General features: G+C 36.9%; 1 protein-coding gene across 1 annotated transcript in view; it reads right to left on the minus strand.

Annotated features, from left to right (window-relative positions):
• The window catches only part of ROBO1 (roundabout guidance receptor 1), a 328,596-nt gene that overhangs the window by 61,873 nt on the left and 244,047 nt on the right, over nt 1-22,676 (minus strand). The window contains exons 5-8 of the mRNA XM_075033941.1: nt 21,031-21,169; nt 19,627-19,754; nt 17,337-17,345; nt 1,690-1,814 (exon numbers count right to left, since the gene is read on the minus strand). Coding sequence (XP_074890042.1) covers nt 1,690-1,814; nt 17,337-17,345; nt 19,627-19,754; nt 21,031-21,169 — 401 coding nt within the window. The remainder of the gene's footprint in view (nt 1-1,689; nt 1,815-17,336; nt 17,346-19,626; nt 19,755-21,030; nt 21,170-22,676) is intronic.

Raw genomic sequence — 22,676 nt, forward strand, 5'->3', positions numbered from 1 at the left:
CCCTCTGTGGTCAATGCTGGGCTTTACACAGTTTAACAGGTACTAGCAAAGATGTCATATGTACAGATACCATAACGGTGCAAGCAACTGTCATGAACCCAAGTAATTTGCTTTAACATCCTTTTTTAGAACTTACTCCAGGGCATTCTATTTATTTCATTTAAATGCAGATGTTGGTTCACTTATTTGTAGTTTAACTTTTGCCTTTGGAGCAGTTTTTTAAAAAGAGATACGGTTTAGGTTTCTCTAATCATGGTGTTTGTGTTCTATAACAAGTCTTATGATATAGAATTAAGTCCTATGCCAGTTTCTACTTAGAGTGTTTTGGCATGAAGTACCCAGTATTTACTAACAGTGTTCAAGAATCAGAACTCCAATCAAAACAATACAAGTACTTTACACTAAATAGTGATTCCGAATTTCTACCTCTGGCCGAACAATTTCTGAATGAGAATACTTTAAGGTCACAGAGGCTATTTTTTATCTCTCTCTCCTGCCTAACTACCTTTTGCATTTCCAAAAATCATCCAAAGGAATGAGACACAACATCCTCTACTTCAGTATTAGCAAACCCTATTCATTGACCTCTTCCTCCACTTCCCTCGATCATGACAGGTGGTCACCACTCAGAGTCAAAAATGAGCCAGAAAATTTATGTACTACACAACACTTGGCGAAGAAAAAAAAAAAAAATCCAGGTCATACAAAAATACAAACATAATATACTGGTATACCATTGACGATTATAATCTAAATTTGGTTAGCAGTCTAGTTGTACTTAGATAGGTACACAGAAATATTGTGAAGGGAGTAAAGAAGCCAATCTCTAAGCGTTCTCAATTTCTCTGGCTTATTGTTTTGTAACACAAAGAACCCTGTCATATGCTATTGCACCATTCATTCCTTCATTCACAGGAAAGCTAGAATCCCATATTCCTTCTTTCCTTCCAATAAAGAATACTTTGTGTCACATCCCTCCTTCAAAAGATGACTCTGAAAGAAAACTGTGATTCTCTTGCTGTGCTATATTGTGTTTCACCCACTGGCATTCAAGATCCTTTACAAAGAAGCTGAAAATATTTTTTCCTCCCATTCAAATAAGGAAGCTGGGAGAAAAAATGACCTATTCAGGTATGACCTGTCAGCCAAATGACTGAGTGGGAAAGTAGATCTCCTTAGCCCCAAACAAGAGCCCTATCCATGCAGTGATGCAGATCAATACAGCAAATTGTTTAGTTTGCCAGCCACAGACAAACACATGGCAAACTAAGAGCTGCACCATACACCCAGAGCCAAACTTTCTGAAAATTTGGGAGTGTTTGGGAGTTCAAACAAACTTCAGCATTAGTCATCTCTACATCTCTTAAAAGTTCTCCCTGTCAGGTGAAAAAAGATTTTCATAGTAGTGAAAATGGAATGGAAACATTCATGGAATGTTTCTCGTTGTTTCATAGATTTATTTTTACATTCATAGAGAAAATGCGAGATTGAGCAAAACATAGATATCCATTCTTGTAAGGCTGACATCACCTAGCATGTATGTGACTTAGAAGTCGAGAAATATCCAGTATCTCCAAACTCTAGACTTATTTTCCACATCTTTAAAACAATAATTAAAGTATTTTTCTCTCATGTGACATCATCTCTTCAAGAAACTGCCAGGAAGAAGGGACAGAAAGGCTGTTTTACCTGACTTCCCTCTCTCCGCCAAAAGATGGCTGGCTGAGGGTTTCCAGTTGCTTCACACTGGAAAGTCACCGTTCTCCCCAGTGCAGCTACCTGATCTCGAGGCTTTACAACAAACTGTGGAGGCTCTGAAAGGAAAATACCAAAAAAAAAAAAAAAAAAAAAAAATCATACTACTATCAGAAGACCAAAGTTAGCCTATTTGAAAGCACAGTTTGCCTACTGACTTTAAGTGGTGTAAAACAGAATAGTTAAGTTCCTTTAATAAGGAGAGGTAGCACAAAAAAACATCCGTCTAACAGCCACAGCTTCAGCATCACTCAGATCATCTTTTCTGTTGCTGGGCCTCCCAGTTAAAGCTCTGAGTGCGCATCATGTACTTTTACTACTGACCGCTTATACAAGGGAGTAAGTCCCCACCGACTTAATGAGACAACTTGCAGAGCAAGTCACCAAGACGAACAAATTTGTTACAATTTGATTTTTAAAGGAGGAGTACAGCTGCAAGTCAGAATGGAGAAATCTTTGAGGAACAACAGGCCCACAGGCCACACTTTGTCAAGGGCTGCAATAAACACTGTTGAGTCACTATGAATTCAGGCTTACATGCACAAAAGTCATCATCTTTGATTTAGGAAAACTGAATAGAGAAGAAGCCCTTAATTGCTTATATAAGAGACTTTTGGTGTAGTCGGGGTCTCAAAAAACCTGAAAGTCAAAAGCCCCAGAAATACTACTGAACAAATTATAACCACTTAAAATCTTCAGTCCAATTACTGGAAAGGAATGAATTTAAAGGAACAGCAGAGCTAAATGTCTTCCTCATTTACATAGGCAAGGGCATGTTCAAACAAAATATATATGCAAATGAAGGGAAATTTGAAACATCTGCTCAGCCTAACATTATAAATACTGCCAGCATTGTCCAAACTGTTTGATTTATACAGACTTCAACAACCCCTTCATCCAGTAGTAAAAAGAAAGTAAAAAAATAATGTCAGTCACATTAAAAAAAAATCAGCATAGACAATAGCACTAGATATCTTGATGGAGCTAGCACAGAAAAAAAATCTATCTTGTTTTATAGGCTGTTAACTCTCACTTCTTGAAAAATGTGCATTAAATGCAAGTCCATTTACTTATTCATTTCCAATTCCTTCTGATCATCTGTCCAAAATTAATTATCCTCTCCCTCTTCTTTGAGTTGAGAATAAAGGAGCTGTTTTGAATCTGACTGTAATAGCTCAAATATGGTTTTGGTGTGGTTTTGTTTTTTGTTTTTTTTTTTTTCCTTTCAAACATTTCTGTATTTACAAGATTTTCCTTTAAAAAGAGTGTGAATCATATAATTTAAAGATATCACTCAATGTGTTTTATAAACGTCAAGTAATTGTGGCTTTATCTAGAGTGAATTCAGTAACACTCAAAGTCCTTTCTAAAAAAAATTGCTTTCAGTGTTCCTGTGGGCCAATACTTTCAGTTACCTGTTCCTCATGCCTTGTGTCTCTGCTCCCTATTGAATTCATATTAGAATATATTCTTCCTATGACCCTCCTGCTTTGGGAGGAATTTTTAAAGCACAACATATTATTACTTATATTTGGATGCAAATGCTACCTTTCCTAGAATTACCTTAGATAAGAAACCACCCAAACTGAAGGTAAGATTGACCTCCAGGTATTAGCAGACTTCAAAATATTTAGCTCTGAAACATTCCGTCAATACCTTGGAAGAAGATGTGGGAAGACTTTAACATGACAGCATGTTTAATTCAGAATAGAAGGTAAAACTGTTGGGGCTTTGCCACAGGGTTGTAAGGTACGATGGGGAAAATGGAGATGAGGGTGAAGCACCTTTGTTATGCTGTTGGATTCTAATAATAAGAATAAATTTAGCATATAGTGAAATTTAGGTCTTGGCTGGTTCTGTACTAATCTGTGACACAATGCCACACAAAATGGAACTGAGGGTTTCTAAATCCTGTGCTAGTGCATAGGATTTATAAGGTTTCAGATTTTGTTGAAACTGAGAAAGGGTACAGCTATAAAGAGATTAAAATGGTTCTAACCACTGGAGGAAGAGATGAATGCTTGTGATTCTAGTACCTGAAGAGAACTGTTCATGGACGACTGAACACAAAAAATGAAGGGAAATTCAGTCTTCCACGTAACCATGGTAGAATTTATAAAATGTAAATAGGTATATCTTTCTCTAGATATTATTCTAAATATGTATTTTGTATGTATCTTATTCTAAATATATATGCATAATATGCATATGCATATTATTCTAAATGCCATTATGGTAAATAATAAAAATCCTGTTAGCTTCAATGTCAGAAGAATTAAAACAGGGCAAAGTGAAACTTCATTATTAAATTCCATAATTTAATGTACTCTGTACTGGAAGCATTTTCACTGTCTTTTTTTTAACTTCAGTTTGCTTTCACACGTTAGGTCACATACGTGTGGTATGTGATGAATATACTGTAAAAGATGCTGAAATAATAATCCACTTAAGAACAACTTCTATCCTTGAGATCTTTAAAACAAAAATAATTTTTTATAGAACACTTTGAAGTTCAACTAATGCAGTCACTGAAGGAAGAAGACATTAGGTTTTGACTCATTACATCATGTAAAAACAGACAGAAAGTTAGCAACCCATTACCTTTCTCTTTGCCATTAAGTTACCCATACTTCATGCAGAATTTATTCTGTGCGATGTGTCTTGTCAATAACAAGTAAAAGGTGGGAGCTGACTGGTTGAAGGACATGGAAGGGGATGGATGGGAAGGGGAGGAGAAGTTCCCGTCACAGTGATACGATGACTAGAAGATGGCCAATAAAATTTCAACTTACCAGACACAACTAAAAACAAAAACAAAACAAAAAGAAAACATGGAATAAATAAAACTGAATAGACATGAAACAAAGCAAAGAATAAAGCAAAATAAATAAATAAATAAATAAAAAGGATCCTTGGTAAGGACCCTAGGAAGCACACATATATTCTGATATATGAAAAATAGGTTTAAAATGTTGAAACATATTTTTTATTTGATTTTTAAGCAGAATTCTCTATCAAATGCTGAAAGCAGGCTATAGAGCAAAATGGGTAACAGCCTGCAATAATAGTCAGGCAACCTGGCTTCTACTCCAAGCCTTTCCAATGAACTGTTGTGTAACCTTGAGTAAATTTTTTTTCATGTTATCATTATTTCTCTGCACCAAGAGCTTTCCACGGTAAAATTAACTTGAAATCTTCAATAAGTATCAATCTGCAACATTGGTGAAATGGAACAGTGACATTTACACCCTTTCTAAAGCATCCAAACATCTACAAATGGAAAATACTTTTCTGAGGCTAACAGCTATTACAAAGGAAGTTTATTAAAAAATTAGTAATACACTGAGGCATTTAGCCCACACACCAATCTCTTTAGTATAAGATTGCTGTATCAAGGTCATAATGCTCACTATTGAACTGCAAATCTAAAATAAACTACAATTAAAATTGATTTGAAAAGATTCTTAACCCTTTTCTTGCCCCCTTCTCAATTTCACTAAAATATTCAAAACCAGAGATTTATTGCAAAATATTAGTTTTTTCAACAGAAATTGTCAGTGATAAATTATCCAATATTAAATTATCTTCCAACTATAGTTGAAAATTTTCATAAACTTTGAAATGGCACAGATCCTGGCAGGCTAACTTCACTATAAAAGAAGGGCATGTTAGAAAGCATTCCAACCACATATCACTAATTGAAAGAACAGATTGAAAATAAAAATGTAAAAATCATGCATTTTGAAAATATACACAGATACTGACAAAAAAGTCCATCAAAAAAAGGTAGTTCATATAAGGTATTTACAGTAGATGTCCAAAAATATGTAATTTTTTTTAACATTACAATTACCAAGTCCTTCAACACTTTGGTCTTATTGCTTTAAGTTGAGAGTAAAACAACTACTGTGCAGCAGGGTACACTTTCATATCCAGTAGGTAAGCATGTGCAATAGACCATCCTCTGATAAAACACATGGAGGAAACTAATAATATTGAGTCCGAAAACATTCATTAGGCATGAGGAATACTGGCTTACTGTTCAAATAAATACAGAGGACTCCAGATGTATTATGAAAATGAAGCAGAAAGAGAATCAGATATAATATTGGAATTTGGATCATGTTGAAGCTAAGAAGCTGCAACTGAATGTGCCAAAACCAGATCATATAGAGAATTCGGGGTTTATGTTATTAGAGACATTTTTTTAGGAAATAATCCCAGATAGAGGAAGTTGAAATTACCCTTTTTCAAAGATTTGAGTTTCAATTTTAAGCAAGTATTCTGGATGTAAATTAGCCTTCTTTAAGTGTGTGGGTTTCAGTATTTCTCAAAGAGAAAATCAGCATGCATTATTCTGCTAAGATTATCTGCAAGTCTATGATTTGTAACAGAATTGTCCAAGAAATGATACACAAGAATTCCTGAGAGAAATATGCTCATCCCCAAAACTCAGCTCCCAGCTACTCTTGATTGTGTGTGAGTGCATTACCCAGTAACCACTCCTTTTTAAATTAAAAGCTCTCTGCTAAACTTGCAGTTATGGTCTGACCTGCTCTGGAATTAGAAATGCTTCTCCATAAAACACAACTCATATTCTACATGAAATAGCCTGATAAGCGACTTAATGGGATGCAACTCTTGCACAGAGGAAGTAACTCTAAATTATCAATTTTCCATTACTCAAGTAGTGACACAAAGAGAAAAGTTCAGCCTTCTTGTTAGCAATGCAAAGCTGCCTAAGCCCTCTACCGAAAGCTCACTTGAAAATTTCTAGCAGATAGAAATCTGTCTTGGTTGCTCAATTACATTTCTACAAATTAAATTAACTTCTAAGTGCTGAATTTCCACTTTTCTTTTTACCAGACAGTTTTGTTATTGTAGGTTGAAAATAACCCTGTCAAGCAAATGTATTTTTTTTGTCCACCTGTAAAAACAGAGGGGATACCGGTACAAGAAAATAAATCCCTGTAGAAACAGGGCATCACATTGGTTGCAAATCTGTGGCAAGAGCAAAGGGTGAAATTTCATAGAAAAATTTAAACAGTTCTGTCAGAGGAACATCATGTGGTTTAAAAGAACAACAATAATAGCAACAACTACAACAAAGACCACTTTCTTAGTTTGATTTACATCCTATTGATATCTAAGGTTACTAAAACTGAGAAGTAATTAGTTTTTTCTCTATTATGGCACATTTTATTTGACAGCAGTTTCAATTATAAAGTAAATCAATTTCCCCTATGTTAATCATGGCTTTTCACATGGCAATTAGGGGGAATAACCTGTTTGTAAAGACCGGAAGTTAGCATGTAAAACCACAAATACCAAAGGAATAATGTTTTTGCCTTTCAAATAATTTGTTTGATGGTAGAGGTTTTTCAGGGAAGACGTGTCCAGTCTCTGAACAAAAACCAAAAGAAAAGTGGTTTCCAGACTAGTGATGTGATCTTTCAATGCCTTATTCTTGCCAGCAATCCTGTCAACCTCACTGGGACTATTGGTATCACTAAATCCACTCGCAGGAGTAGGAATTTGCAGTTTTAGGACTTAAACTACACACTAGTATAGTTGCCAGGTATGAATGGAGCAACTGTTGTATTTGACAGATGTAGTATTGTAGGGTCATAAGATAATCAGGTTGGAAGCAACCTCGGAGGTCTCTAGTCCAACCTCCAGCTCAAGCAGGGTCAGCTGTAGGGTCAGAGCAGGTTGCATAGGGCTTGATGCAGTTGGGTCTTGAAAACTTCCAAGGACTGAGAATGCACAGCCTCTCTGGGCAACCTGCTCCCCTAAGCACTCTCCACTGTCCACCCGGTGAAGAGACTGCTTCTCATATCCAGCCTCGCTCTCCCTTGTTTCTACTTAAACCCTTTGTCTCTGTCCTCCCACCATGCACCACTGTGACGAGCCTGGCTCTGTCTTACAGACAACCTCCCTGTAGGTATTGGGGGCTGCTGTTAGGCCCCCCCGCCCTGAAGCCACCTCTCCTCCAAGCTGTGCAAGCACCATTCTCTCAGCCCTTCCTCACAGGTACATATGAGACCTCAACATCCTGTGTGTAATGCCTACATCTCTAAATAACACATTTTGTAATTCTTCTCACAAAGGTGAATGCAAATGTTGATCTACTGTTTCTCTGTAACTCATTGGTTTCCTCATATTCAGAATTAAATGTTACAAGGTTGTGTCTAATTCTTAGTCTGATATTGGACAAGCTATAAATTTCAAGTACTCCATTCTTGAAAGCTGTGGTAGTGATTATCTGTCTCAAAGAGAGTAAAATTATAGAACTTTTCATTCATTTATACTAATAAGGTGCTTTTCAGATCCTGAGATTCAAGGTGGTACTTAATTACTAAACAGTATTTTGTTCTGCATATTAAATACTCATTAATTATTGTTCTGACTATTACTATTTATGAATACCTTCCAGGTGCTCAGAATATATTTTGTTATTCAGCTGACACAAGCTGAATACTTTTGATTTAAGCTCAATGTGTTTCATTTTTTATTATTTAAACAAAAATCTTCACATCTTCAAGGACTGCTTGATACCCACAGAGGCTAGTATAAAGCAAGCAAGAAAGTATAATTCTACACTACAGAAATGAAACAATCCCAGTCTTCAGGCCAATAATTACATTCAACAATCAAGCTTATACACAGTCTTTAGCTTCTGTATACATCTTTGGCCATATGACTAATCTAGGAAATGGCAGTTACAAAGAAATTTAGATTGCCTTCAATTAATTTTGTGATACATTAATCCCAGTTCAAGTGAAAAATATCAGAGGTTGAATGTGCCTGTAGAAAAAAACTGGTAGGAGGTGGGATGTGAGTACAAGCTTAAGCACTGGAAGAGACAGCAGAGCTCGGGAGCAGGGATTTCTGATGTGGCTGGCCAGGCAGACAGTGCAAGAGGAGAAACTCCAGAACTAGCAACAGAGATAGAATAGCGATAGCTACATTATCTGTCATGGAGCATTGCAGTTCTACGGAATGGCTGAAACTCAGCTGTTTATAATCTTGGTATGAAATGAGTGGGTGAGAAACCCACTGTTTATAACCTCTGTCTGAAATGAATGCATACAGAAAATTTGGGTAGTAGAGTTACATGCAGAGGAAGTGTGAGAGTCTGAGTTTGTTTAGCAAACTGGTCGAACTCTGACTGCTCACTCTTTAATAAAAGTAAAGAAATTCTGAACAATTTTATTTTCCAATTCCTTCCCTAATTCCAAACAAAAACTCAAAAATGCTGCCAACCTCCTTTGTTCATAAATTTGTTTCATTGCTAAGCCTGCTAAACTCTGAAATCTAATTAACTACTTTTTACCTTCAAGTATCTGAACAAGGACCATTGAATGCCTTTCTGCAACGTGACTACCAGATATTTATGTTGGTGTTTTGCAAAAACTATTATTAAGGGTGATAGTTTAAGACAATGTGCCATGTTTCATTTCCTATCTAGTGATTTGTAGGCTACTTGTTCTTATCAAAGCAATCTGAAACACCCAATATCCTTGATATGCACATCTCTCTGCAGCCATTTGTGGAAAGTATCACCTTCTACAGAGAAATAAACAAAGGCCAAAATCTCTTGTGCTGAAAAAACATAAATGCTGCCATTCAGCTGTCTCCTGCCTTCAACCTGTGAAAAATATGGGAAAACAGCACCAGGTACATTACAAAAGAATTGGGGTATATCGCTTTTCACCCTCATTGGTCTCTCTATTTTCAGCTGTCATTTCTTGGAGGTCTAGATTCATATATAAATAATTTGTATTTTCCCAGAATTTCTGCTAAAGTTCACATTCATGTAAGACCAGGCTGGGACACCCTTACTCACTGTGAATGCTTTCACAGTATGTAGTCCCAGAGCACAAAGTGTGACACAGTGCAGTCCAAACTTCTGAGGAAAAGTCTAACAGTCTGGCGCCAAGCATGCCACAGCCATATAGTTGAGGTAAAATGTTTACATGAGATTTTTGATGTTTCAAATCAAAAGTGATGACTTGTAATTCCAAACCCCCAGCAAGGGAGTGATTGTGGTTTATTACTTTTATGACGACCGGAAAAATTCTGTTTTGGATTGCTGCTGATGTGTCAGATGAGCACTTCTTAAGTTTAAAGGAACCAGTGACTATGGTAACTTCAAAGTTACCAAAAGCAAGAAGACAGAAATCTAACTGATTGGAAAGCAAGCAGTTGACTGAGTATTAAAAATAATTCTGATAGTAAGATCACCTTTAGGAGTAGTGGAAACCTAGAAACCCATAACAATGTTTCAGGTTCATGTACAGAAAAGTTAGTAAGTGGAAAATCTCAGTATTGATTTGCTGCTGTGTTCCTCAACATACTCCCCAATGAGTTTTTATTTTTTATTTATTTATTTTTTGTTTGCAATTGACCCACATTCCCTCTTCAGTCTGCATAGTGAAGACTTGTCACATGCTGGGTAGTAACTTTGAAATAGGCTGGCTAGAGTCTGTGCCCTACATGGAAGTGCCACTCTTGGGTACCGGTGGGCTGCCAGCTGCACTTCTCACTGTGCACTCACCCGGCTGCACTCCGAGCCAGCAGCCACGAGACAGCTGCCATCTGGAAACCCGGTAGGTACATCACCATGAAGCTCACTCTGACCATACAGGACAGAATAAATTCTCTCATTTTCAGCACAGGGCACATGCCTGGCAGGCTGGATTTAGCTTACGCCTCTTGACTTGGTACCCAGAGAAAAAGGGCAGGTGCTTGTGTGTACTCAGGAGAGCTGATGTGCTCTGTGAGAAAGTGGTCTGATGATGAAAAAAGGCAAGTATTTGCTCCTTGGTGCTGACAGTACAAATAAAGCCTTGAAAATGTAAGTGCATTTAGAGCTGGCACACATACCAGAGAGAGACACAGGTGAGGATATGACTTTAGAACACGTACCTAAACGCGTACGTCACAACACACACAGTGTGGCAGTTCAACATCATCAACTCCAGAACCAATTTTAGAGTTCAACTTAAAGTGCCATGGATTCAGAATCAATGACTCTCCCTCCTGCAGCAAGCAGGAAGGTATCTGTCTCAGCTCTGCAGAGGGAACAACAAGCAATTTGTTTCAACAGTTTGTTGGTTTCATTATCGGCATTAAAATGTCACTAAGCTTCTCTACTCTCTTTGGTGGCTTAATCTCCACCCTCTGCTGATAAACAGCACAAGGTCTGTGCATTATCAAACCTCTTGCTTGGGTGCTATTCTGTTTTCAAGAGCTATCAAAGGGCATTGACTCCTTATGGATTTCTGGCCATTTTGAGATTTAATTTAGGCTGAGAAGTGTTTCCCTCCTCAACTCTAATTGACAGGGCTTGGCAGTAAAATCTGGCTCTCTCTCAGCTGTGTCTTAGCTGTGGAACTATATTATCTTAATGTCTGCTTCAAAGCAGGCTAATGAATCTTCACTTTAAAACGTTTAAAAAGTCAAGATGAAAAGGGCTACACAAGCGTGTGTGTGTGTTTGTATGTGTGTGTATGGGAGGAACCTACTGCAAAAATTTGTGGGAAGAGAACAGTGTGTAAAATGCATTCACAGGAGATTTTTTTGATTTGCAACTGATTTTGCTGATACTAGCTACAAAATAAGAAAGTTCATAATCTCTCCTTCTGCAGGAGTCTATGAAGATTTCTATGATAAAAATAAAATTGTGGAAATAGACTTTGCAGTGTGGTTTTAAAAGGTAGCACTCCTCAGGCTAATACACGTAGTACGCCGTTTAAAATGTTTATAAATCCTGTAGTTGTTGCCTTGAGGTGACAAGAGAAATCTGAAATATGGGGGTTAGAAGAGAGAGAGAGGAAGATAGGGATTTAAGGTCTTCCAGAAGTTCCTCTCCTAGTCTCCCCTCCCCCTTCCTTGCTCTGGGTCCTCCTAAGCCATCCTATAAACCAAATACAACTTAGAAAACACACTCAGGACAAGTCTAATTCCATCTATTTAAAAACGAAAGTAATGCAGTGAACTGTGGGGTCCTGTTTCCCAGGCTTCTCTTTTCAGAGAAGAGTTGTCTTCCCCTGTGTTTAAAAAGAATGAAGGTAATTTTGGGCAGTGCTGCAATCTAAGTAGTTGTGGCTACAAATATTTATACTAAAGCCTTTTAAAAGAGAGTGAAAAAAGTTAAGACAAATTTTAAATAAGCTGTGCAAAAGTACAAAAAAAAGTATGATAGCTGGATACTATTTGAAGAATTCTTAGGAGCTTCCTACTGCATTGTTTGACTTACAGTAAAAGACAGTAGAGCTGAAAAGGAAACCAAGTGGGATTTTTTTTCCCAGCTGTTTATGGTAGCACAGTTTTCTTCTTGGAAAGAAGTACTTGAAACCCATAGCACCCTTCATAATAAGGTAAAGCTATTTGTGAAAAGTGGCCAAAGTCCCATGATCAATGGACACCACACACTAAAAATGGAAGGACAATAAATCTCTACAGTGCAGTAAATTCTGATCATTAAAAAAATGTTATTTTGGGCATGCAATACGCAGAAGGAAATAAACAAAATGTGCAAAAATAAAATAAAAATATTCAGGGACACTCAGCCTGATTTTCATACAGTGAAGTACTGGTTCACCTCTGCCAAAAGACAATGCTGTCAAAAATTGATGGTAGTCTGAAAAAAAAAGTGTTGCTGCAGCTATGATAGTCTAAGGATATCAGCAAACATGTTTTAAGGTTTAGTCTTTAGTCAGGTTAGTTACACTTTTTGAGGAAAAAAAATCTGACAAGATCTGAGCACCCAAGAACTCTGAAGGAAGAGGTACAGAAAAGGCCATCAGACGGTGGAAGACTGGACCACAGCAGAACTCTAAGGTGACTTCTTCCTTTGTACTGAGACCAAAGTATCAATGTGCTACCTTAACTGTGTCAAAAGAGAGAGCTGCTATTTAATTTGGGGAGATGCAAGTCCTAAGTGGGCTCTCATTATGCCACTGAAAGATGCAAGGAGAACAGAATCCCCTTCAATGCTGTGTTTAGAGAGCACTGGACATTTATGAGAACAAGATAAGCAATCTGATGTTCATCCAGACAGCTTTGGTTTTTTGTTTATCAGTCCTCTCATTCTATTCCATACTTCAATGGAAAAAAAATATTCACCCCAAACGTCGGGAATTAATGTGTGGTCATAGGAACAAGAAGAGCATGCAGATACCTCCTGCAGAAAATAATGTGAGCATACTTGATATTTAGCGGTTTAACCTGAAGAAGCCGTTTTTTTCTTGCACTGGAAGATTCTGATACTGAGCCTCCTAGGTGATCTAGTTTGTGTATAAAGACTGCAAGATACTTTATTATCAGTTCTTGAGTGTTATTCAGACCTAACAATAAAATATTTTAGTGCTCAAACAAAACATAATTCGTAGTAACAAATGGTACTCAAACCAGCTTATCAAAATAATGTTTGAACACCATATTATAAGTCAGTGTTTTTTTTGTGAAGAACCAATTCAGAGATGACTGATTTTTATGATGCATGTAAACTAACAAAAATAAGAGAGTGCACTATCATCACTGTATAGTCCTTATGAAAATTACTAACAAGGCAAAAATAAGGTGTGTATTACCTTTTTATTGATGTTTAACATAATTTAATAAAGCCTAAGTTTATTTCAGAATTAACATATAGCAGAAGTACTGTTTAATGAACAACCAATGACAATTTTATTCCTTGCACTCTATTTAATTTTATACATAAACCCAAAATCTGCAAACTCAGCAACTTGTAGTAAAAATCTACTTTGTCTGTTCCAAAGACAGAACTATTGAAATGTTATCTTTAGAACAGCAGTCACAAAATAACGTCTGCAACAGTGAAGCCTGATACAAAATCAATTGATTTTTCCCTAGCCATGGGATTTAGGAAATTGCAGGCACTAGAAAAGAGTCTTCAGATTTTCTTTGCTACTTTTTGAGTGCTGAAGTATGCTACATAAATCTACTTTCTTCAGTCCTCTGCAGTGAGTGATTAAAGGTAGAATTCTTAAGAACTTTACAGTAAATAAAACCCTTTCAGCAGGAGGAAAGCCTCTAGCTTCAACTTATTTTTGTAGTAATGTTTCTCCAAATTATTTGGACTCCTTCTGTTCTACTTCCTCAGAAACATCTGTCTCAATTCCTTCTTTCAAAGTACTAAATTGCAGGAAGGAATCTCAAAAGTTTTTAAGTGTTATTTCCCTGTAAGCAATTGCTGTCACTGTTGTGAGACTGTGTAAAAAAATAAAACTCCATTTAAAAACTTAAAAACCATGGAAGCAGTTACTTATTAAAATAAGTTACATGGATTTGAAGCAACTATATATCATTTTTTTTTCTAAATTTCACTGAAATATTTACTGATTCCTTCTTTTATCTGTATTCTAGAAATGCTCCAGAAATCTTAGTGCTCATCACTTGCATCACTAGAACAAGCACCTTCAGGGCACTGATCTCTTCTTCAGATAGTTTCCTCAGTTGCCTCCGATTAACTTTTAAGATTTATATTCTTTCACCAGAAACAGGCGGCAGTCAAACTCCTCAGATCCTTGACAGAAATCTGAAGCGCTGTCATAGTTTACAAGCAGTCATTAAGAGGGAAAAGGCTGTCTCTTTAAGCTATACAAATCACAAGAGATGGTTTCCCTCACTCACCCTGCAAAAAGTTTAATAATTAAAAAAATCCTGAAGTTCATATGACAATCACTATTCTTCCTTCCTCTTTCATGGGGACTGAAGACAGAATATGGCCAAAAATTAGTTCTTTCAAAAGGAGAAATACTGACTTAAAGAAAGACCATGTAGACAAGTTCAGATTTAAATCCAAATCCTAGTTTTAAAATTCAAGTGGTTAAATTCACCCATGATACTGTGAGGTGTTCACTGCAACACATACTAACCACCATATACATCAACAGTGTTTTTATAATCCCATAAAAATCTGAGTTTTGTCTGTTATTTTAATGGATGTAGCTCAGATGCCTATAAAGCAATTACATTTACAGCCAACTTATAATGTGTACCAGCAGCCTGACACAGTGGAAACATTTATATGGTACCTGACAGATAAAAGAGCAAATCCTATTCTTTTTCTTTTTGGGTGGTATTCTCAGCCCTACCCAGAAGTCTTATCAAATAGATATCTTTTACATGGTGCCTTGAAGCTACTTTGTACAAAGAGGGGGTGGAAGGAGGAGGCAATTCTAGACCTGAAGCATGTGCCACCTTTTCAGATTAAAATTCCTTGTCAGTTGGCTATTACAGCAAAATCACAGCTAGAAGTCACTTATCAAAAGTTCTGCTCACTATCCACCTTGCAGACAAGCTCTTTTAACCCTAAAATTTAATGACATCATACGCTAAAAACCATTGATATCAAAGGTCACCACTGTAAAATATTAATTGGCCAGCATAATTTCCATAGGAATTCTTTTTTCCTGCCAAACTGATATCACTGAATGTGATTAGTGCCTTTGAATGGCAAAATTCACATTTTACAGTTCAGTCACTGCTGCTGCATGTTTAGGTGCATATTAGGCAGGGCACTGTAACAAGTATTGCGAGCTCCTCCAGAGCTACTGCTTGAGGAGGAAGAGTTAAGAAGAACTCAAAGTTTGAGGACTGTTGTTCACTACCAACCTGCTGGTGACCGACCAACAGTCACCAACACCCGCAGTGTTGGTATTATTCTTGTCAAGTCCTCAAGTCAAGTGACCTACTTGACCTGTTTCTCTTTTAACTCCTGATGAGTAGCAACTGCATTGTCACTGCTATAATGGCTGTTGCCCAACTGCATAGTAGGACTTCCACTGGAGCCGTTAATTTCCGCTTGTATCAGAGAGTAAAGCTTGTATCAGCATAAATTATAAACTTATTATAAAATTAGATGTTAAAAAAGCCTAGTTAAGTACTGCAAATGGGAGTGAAGTAAATGGAAGTAGGGAAAAATATGTAAAACCTTTGGTTGTTAGATTTACTTAAAAGTATTTTTATGATTAAATGTGAAATCTACAGATTCTTGAAGAAGCCCTACTTGTATTTGCATTAATGGTAAGACTAATTCTTTTTTAGAACTGAAGTTCTAAGGCATGCATTTTTGGTAGTTTTGTGTGTCTTAGGAACATGGGATTCAATTATATATATATAAAATAATTAGATACATAAGATAATAATTTCTACAGTCTTGCTTCAAGGCATAAAACAAAGCAAATTACATAATAGAAATCTCCACGAAAACATGAAAAGCATCTTATGTATATATTACGTACATGCACAATAAATATATCCAACTTGCTTAGTGCTAGAGCAAGAGGGAAATCCACTGGCTCCAGAGATGCACTTTTGGCCATTGTTTCCCTTTTTTGGAGCACATCAGCTACTTGGTAAGATATAATGTATTGTACTCTGGGCTGCTTGACTGTACTGACTGAGGTATTTATTTAATAATTAATTATCTCCTGAAAGAAATGCGTCCACATGTATTTAGCAACATCTCTGGATGCCTTACATATGCACTACACATTGCTGCAAAATGAAAACAGTGGACCGAGACACCATAATTTTAGGAAAATGCAAACAACAGCAGGATTACATTTTTTTTAACTATTTAATTTTTGAAGGAGAAAATAAGATAACTTGACAAAACAGTTTCAAGGATGGAAACGCTTTTAAGCTGCAATAGTAAAAGATTAAGTGAAGGGTTCAAACTTCTGTATCAATACAGAACTCCAAATACAGTTTAAGAACATGACTGAAATTGCAATAAAAATACAGCATCTGTACTACATGTAGGGCACACTTATAATTCTGAAAGTTAGGAGTCTGTATAAAAGAAAATAGTGATTCCAATAATCAGAATCTGTGATGCTGGTGCCATGAGCAGGAAGAACATTAAAATGGAATTGATATTTCCTCCCCTCTTTTGTGTTTTCTACAGCTAGCATCCTATTATACATAGCTGAACTATCTGAGTTGACAGTTCCTAGTCCACGGACACAGACTGGGCCCATTCCCCTAGCTCAGAGGCAGTGCTGTGCAGTTTTCCTGAGACAGGGAGCACTGCAGGGCATATACTATGTACTCCAGTGCCTGCTAGGTCAAGCAGGGTCAGAGCTGACCTGGAGGTAATAATACTGCCAGATCCAGGGTAGCTCTCTGCTGAGACACCAGGTTAGCTATTTGCCGTGTTTCATCAACACATCCTTGACACCTAGGTATCTCAATTAGCCCCAGTGTTGCACATTCTGTCTTTTAATACCCGAGATAACCCTGTATAGTGCAGAACATAACACAGGTCAATCACAGTGCTTGAGGCCTGAAAAATGCGGAATACAGAAGAGGATATGTCCTCTTCTTAGCAGTGCTACCAACCCTAGGGCCCGAGCAGTGTCCTGAAGAGCACTGCTTACAGCCCTTGCTGCTGTGTGCCATGTTTCATTCAGTGCCGCAGTTCCACTGTACAGACACTTGACAGATGTGACTGCCTCTTTCCTAACACGGACATGCATCTTGTGGGGTTACCATTAAAAACTCTCAATATTCTTTCTTTGGCATATCGTCTGGCATGAAAACACCACAGCCTACTGCTGAGATACTGAGGGGGGAAAGCCCCCCCAAATAAATCCCCCCAGAAAAACACCAAACCCAGACAGACCCAAAACCAAGCAAAAACCTCTCTTTGTCTTTTGCTGAATTTAACAAGTCTGCACAGTGGCAGCTGTAGCTTCTGAGGCCATGATTTGCAACATAGCCCTCTGTTTACAAATAATTAACCAAAATAACTCTATTTGGCACAGCCGAACACACATTTTTTAAACCCTCCAGTCAATAGATCACGTGACAATTACCAAAAGTGCAGAAAAGACTTTTCATTTCCATCCCTTAAATCACACACAAAAAATACTATTTATGAAAAAAAAAATAATCTCCTCAAAGAGCTGTGCGTCCATGAACTGTCAGATCAATGTCATCTTAGCACTGAAACAAGAAGACCAAATTGACCTCTCTAGATGGAGCACAGTCAAAAACCTGACCCTTTTGGGAAAAAAAAGTCTTTTAAACAAGGGAAGAGGAAGGTAGAGAAGGGAAGAGGAGGAGAAGGAGGAAAAAGAAGGAAAAATGTGAAAAAATCTGAATGGAAAATGCATGTTTTTCTAGAGGAGTCTTCACACCCCACCCCACCCCCCCTCCAAACTAGGTCTCCTGGATACTCCAATGGATTTTGATCAAACCTTACTACATTACCAACTACAAATTGGCCTTACACATTACAGTTTCTCACATCAATCCCTTCTGTGAAGACATTAGTACAGACAAATGGCTCAGGAGGTAATCCATTCACCCTGGGAAACCAAATTATCCCATAACAATATCTGCAGACTAAAGCTGCTACAATGTAAATATCTACTGTGTAATACAAGTACTTAAAAAAAAATCTTGTTGAACCAAGACTTAGGTTATGATTAGGTTTCTTAAAGTACCGTTTCATTATCAAAATTCAAAAGATCTCACTCCAGATCTCTAACATCTACATACTTATGTCATTTTATACCTAAGCAGCACCGTTAACCTAAATGGGATTACAAGAATGTGTTTGCGTATTATTTTGAATAGGACTACGAAGGATTAGGGCTACCAATAGTTTATTGCTAGATATGTAACTGCTCAACCAGTCATAAAGCAAATATTCTTAATACTAACATTTTATAAGATTAACAGTTGATATAAGATGTGATCTTCAGAACAAATCACCATTTTAAAAAATAATTCAGTCTTTTTCTTTTGAATAAACTCTGCTTACTACTACTCACGTGTTAATCTTTTATTCTAAAACAATGAGCATAAGAGCTGGTTATTTTGCAAACATAAGGTATCAGTTTTGATGTATAAACATCATGGTGGCTAACAAAACAGAACATCTCAAAATTCTTCATTTTATAAGAGCTTCAACAAAAGAATTCCTATTTTCCTAACAGCTACAGATGTTAGGGACACCAAATGTTTCTGGTGGAAAAAGGAGAGCACATTAAGGACAAGACCTTTCCTGTTACAGTAAATGTGTCATTTACTGTTACCAAATAAAATACTTTAAGCCTATACTTCCCCAGAACTTCATAATAACTAATTCCCACTGAACAGAGAAAAGGACAGAAGGACCATCAGTGCTTAGAAAAAAGCATCAGGATGACATCATTGTCTGTCTGCTAGCCAGGAAAGGAAGAGAGGGATTATCTGAATAGTGAACATCTGGATTGTGTATATAAAGGCAAGGAAGGATTTTTATACATATCAGTTCACTGAGTTCCACTGAATTTTTATCTTACACAGAAACAGTAGTGCTACAATACGCTTTTAAAATGAAAAAGCAACAGGAATTCCAGTGGTCTGGGTTAGTGTATTAAAAGATATACAAACAGATTTATCATTCACTACTTCTTTACTACATTTAATTGAAAAAAATTGGCAGGTACTTGAACTTATAACTCTTTCTTTTTGAGTTAAAACAATTTTTGCTAACACTGGTTTTCTTCTTTCTGTTAGGGTTTCAGATACAAGGATGGTAAGTGACGTGATTCTGATCACACTGAAGTTCAAAACATATTCAGTTCCTCATTCCAGTACCATAATGAAAGATTACAAAAAAACCTTACATGTAAAGTGCTTCAATTTCTTAAGAATACAACTCAAACCAAAATTATATTTTTGCATTTTCTTTTCACAACACGGCATAGAGCTCCTGCATAAGTCACCACTCTAATAGCTGTGTTTAGACTCAACTAGTCTGTGTATAGCAACTTATAAAGTTGCCATGCAAAAAATCAACTTTATTCTAGATTGGAATATTATGCAAAGAAACATTCTTACCTTGAACTGTTAAAGTTGCTGATGCTTCAGCTTTTCCAACCATGTTTTCTGCAACACAAGTATACGAGCCCATATCTCCTGCCATAACCTTCCGGATTTTCAAGGTATGATCATCACGGATTTCGTATCTTTAAATATACATAGTAATAAACAATGAATAGGAATAATAGAACTTTGTACAATTTCTGTAAAGGGTAAAAATACAGCGGGTTTACTCTCAAATATTTTTATTTCTACATTTCCCATAGAAATAAAAATATAGATAAATTGTTATAAATTGATAAGGTAAAAATAAAGTTTTAAAAGCAAAATATACCTAAACATTTGAAAACCTTATTCTGATTTCATTTGTAACGTCAGTCAGTTTTACCGACGTCAGTAGAATTTCACTGGTGTAATACAATCGTAAAGCTCTAACGCAGAGCGTTTTAATTGTTAGAACTCTTTTAACAAGTAAATCTACTAATAGCTATTATTTTTCCTATAATTTTTCCACCTGAATGAAGGATTTTTTTAAATATGGTTGAAAAGAAAATATTGTTCTCAAGAAGATCAGAATTGCTTGAAAGCCAAGACAAATCACAATTCATCCAATAATTTTTTTTGAAGAACAATGTGGCCTTTTACCATTTCCTCTCCTTTCATCACCTTTTTTCTCTTCTTTGTATAATGCAGTCAATGTGTTTCTCTTTATGGGAAGTCGATTTTTCTCTTAAAAATGCTATAGTCTTTATTAGAGCTATAGACTAGATTAATAGGAGGCTGCATTTGGATGGCCAGGGCCAACTGTTACAGAGTTTCTTCTTTCAATCCCCTCCCCTAATAGGTTTTTAACTCATAATTGAGAATTCAAAGTAAATAAATAAATTATCTATCTATCTATTACAGAATGTATTTCTTTTTAATAAGGTGCTTTACTTTTTGGCCTGAATTAGAGCAATGACAGAAAAAAAAAAAATTAATCGGAAACTTAGTAACAAACACATGTATAACCAAGGCAGCTTTCTACATTACCAGCCTACATTTTCTATCAATTGCAATTCCAATACACACTTCTTGATGTAATCTAATTTACTATTTGTTATACATTCCCCAAAACTTTTAGTAATTACAAAAGACTCTTCAGGTGAAGAATTAATCTCTATCAGATATTACTGACTGAACTTAGTTCTTTTTTATTGTATTTGTCATGTGTTGTCACAACAAGAGCTTGAGAACAAGCTGTTCTTAAGTTTCAATATAAATTATAACTTCAAACAGAGCTCAGTGGTAATTAGAAATGTCTTATTAGACCAAGCCAGGCCACCTCCATTCAAGAAAAAGAAATGTTAGCTGTCAAATGTTGAATGGCTACATCATATGCCAAGCTAGATGTCATTAAAAAGGCAACTGTATGTACTGCACCTTGCTTTTGGTAATTCCCCATCATCTTTCCTCCATCTTACTGTAGGGACTGGGTCACCTCTTGCCTCACACTTAAACTCCGCACTATCATCCACAGTTACAGCCAAATTACTTGGTCTCTTCACAAAAGATGGTCTCTCTAAAAGGAAAGAAAAGAAAAAAAGGGATTAGTGCAGCAGTTCTGTGCCAGAATTGTGATTTTCCCTGAATTGTGGCTGGTAGAGCAAGGGCAGCAGGGTGTGACAAATCTGATGGAGGTGCCTCTGCCACTGCTCCTCTTGCTCCCAGCCCCAGGCAGAAGATCCGTAACCCTGCAGATGGCCAGCACCACGAACCTCAGCATAGGAGGCAGATGCTCCCAACAGTGGCTCAGGATCCAGGCACAGACTTCCTTAGTTCTTATGTATCATTGTCACATTTAATAGCTAAAGGAAAATGCAACCTACACAGAAAATCTAAATACACATCAATCCTGAGATAGAAGCAGGCTTGCTGCAAGGACCCAGACAAATGACCACTCATCTGCTGTACTGCTTCAAAAAGACAGAAGGCACAAACCAAACATTGTCTCACTGGAGGTTTTGACTCAATGGTTCCTCTAAATTTGAAGGCTAAAGTAAGGCCCAGAACAGTATCTCTATGAGGTTGCTTGCAGGTGTCAGCAGCAGCTAGTGTTCAATGCAATTATTTCCAATACTACATTAGAAAGATAACATTTTCTTTCATTAGCACACATAAAATAAAACAAGCCAAAAACCCCCACAATGTCCTCTCTATAATTTTTGTTGATAAATATTGCTGTTATCCCTGACTTACATTGTAGGACACGTCTCAAGAGTCATCCATGAGATGGCTCACCAGAGTCAAATTAATTGCCACATACTTTTTCTCAGGCTTTCTGAAACAAAACAGGATCTCAGAACAGGCTGTACTATTCTGGCAACCCAGCTACTAGCCGGAAATTTCAGGAAAGGTATCGACACACTTTTCTACCTGTACCTGAGTTCAAAGCTTTAAGGTGTTGGGCTATTCATAGCTTCATAGCTCCACAGCAGGCTGGAGTGCAGTGAGGTTTGCACACACACACAAGGAAGAAAAGTGTTTTTAACAATTTCTGGGATACCCCAGGAAGGATTACCCATCTAGAAAGGCAGCATCAGATGACAACAGGGTATCCATAAAAGAACAGGGAAGGTTTAACAGGAGAGTGCTTGGCAGGTTCCTTTGCCTAAGGCAGATGACATTTTTGCCTATAAACCTGTGAAAGCTCTGAGGGAGTTGAGAAGGCAGTTGCATGTTTTGACTTGTATGTATTAAAGATAGAAATACCATCTCCCTGGAACCGGAGGAGTCTGAAGCCATTGGCACAATCAGGAAGTGTGAATATCCAAAAATACGGCACCAATTTCTCATAGGAGTACAAAAGCACCAGACAGAAGGATAAAGAGACAATTCTACATTCTTAGTGTCTCACATTTGTGTTTGAAAAAGGTGGTTCCAAATACTACTTTGACTTTGCAGATAAAGAGAGAGAGATTCAGTGTTATAAAACCATAGGCAATGGTTCAAAAAGGACTGAAGTGGAAATGTGAACTGAACAAAACCCTATAAAAGAGCTTCCTTTATTCTCGAGGATGTCCAGACCA

This window comes from Buteo buteo, chromosome 8 (assembly GCF_964188355.1).
Source record: "Buteo buteo chromosome 8, bButBut1.hap1.1, whole genome shotgun sequence".
Taxonomy (NCBI): Eukaryota; Metazoa; Chordata; class Aves; order Accipitriformes; family Accipitridae; genus Buteo; species Buteo buteo.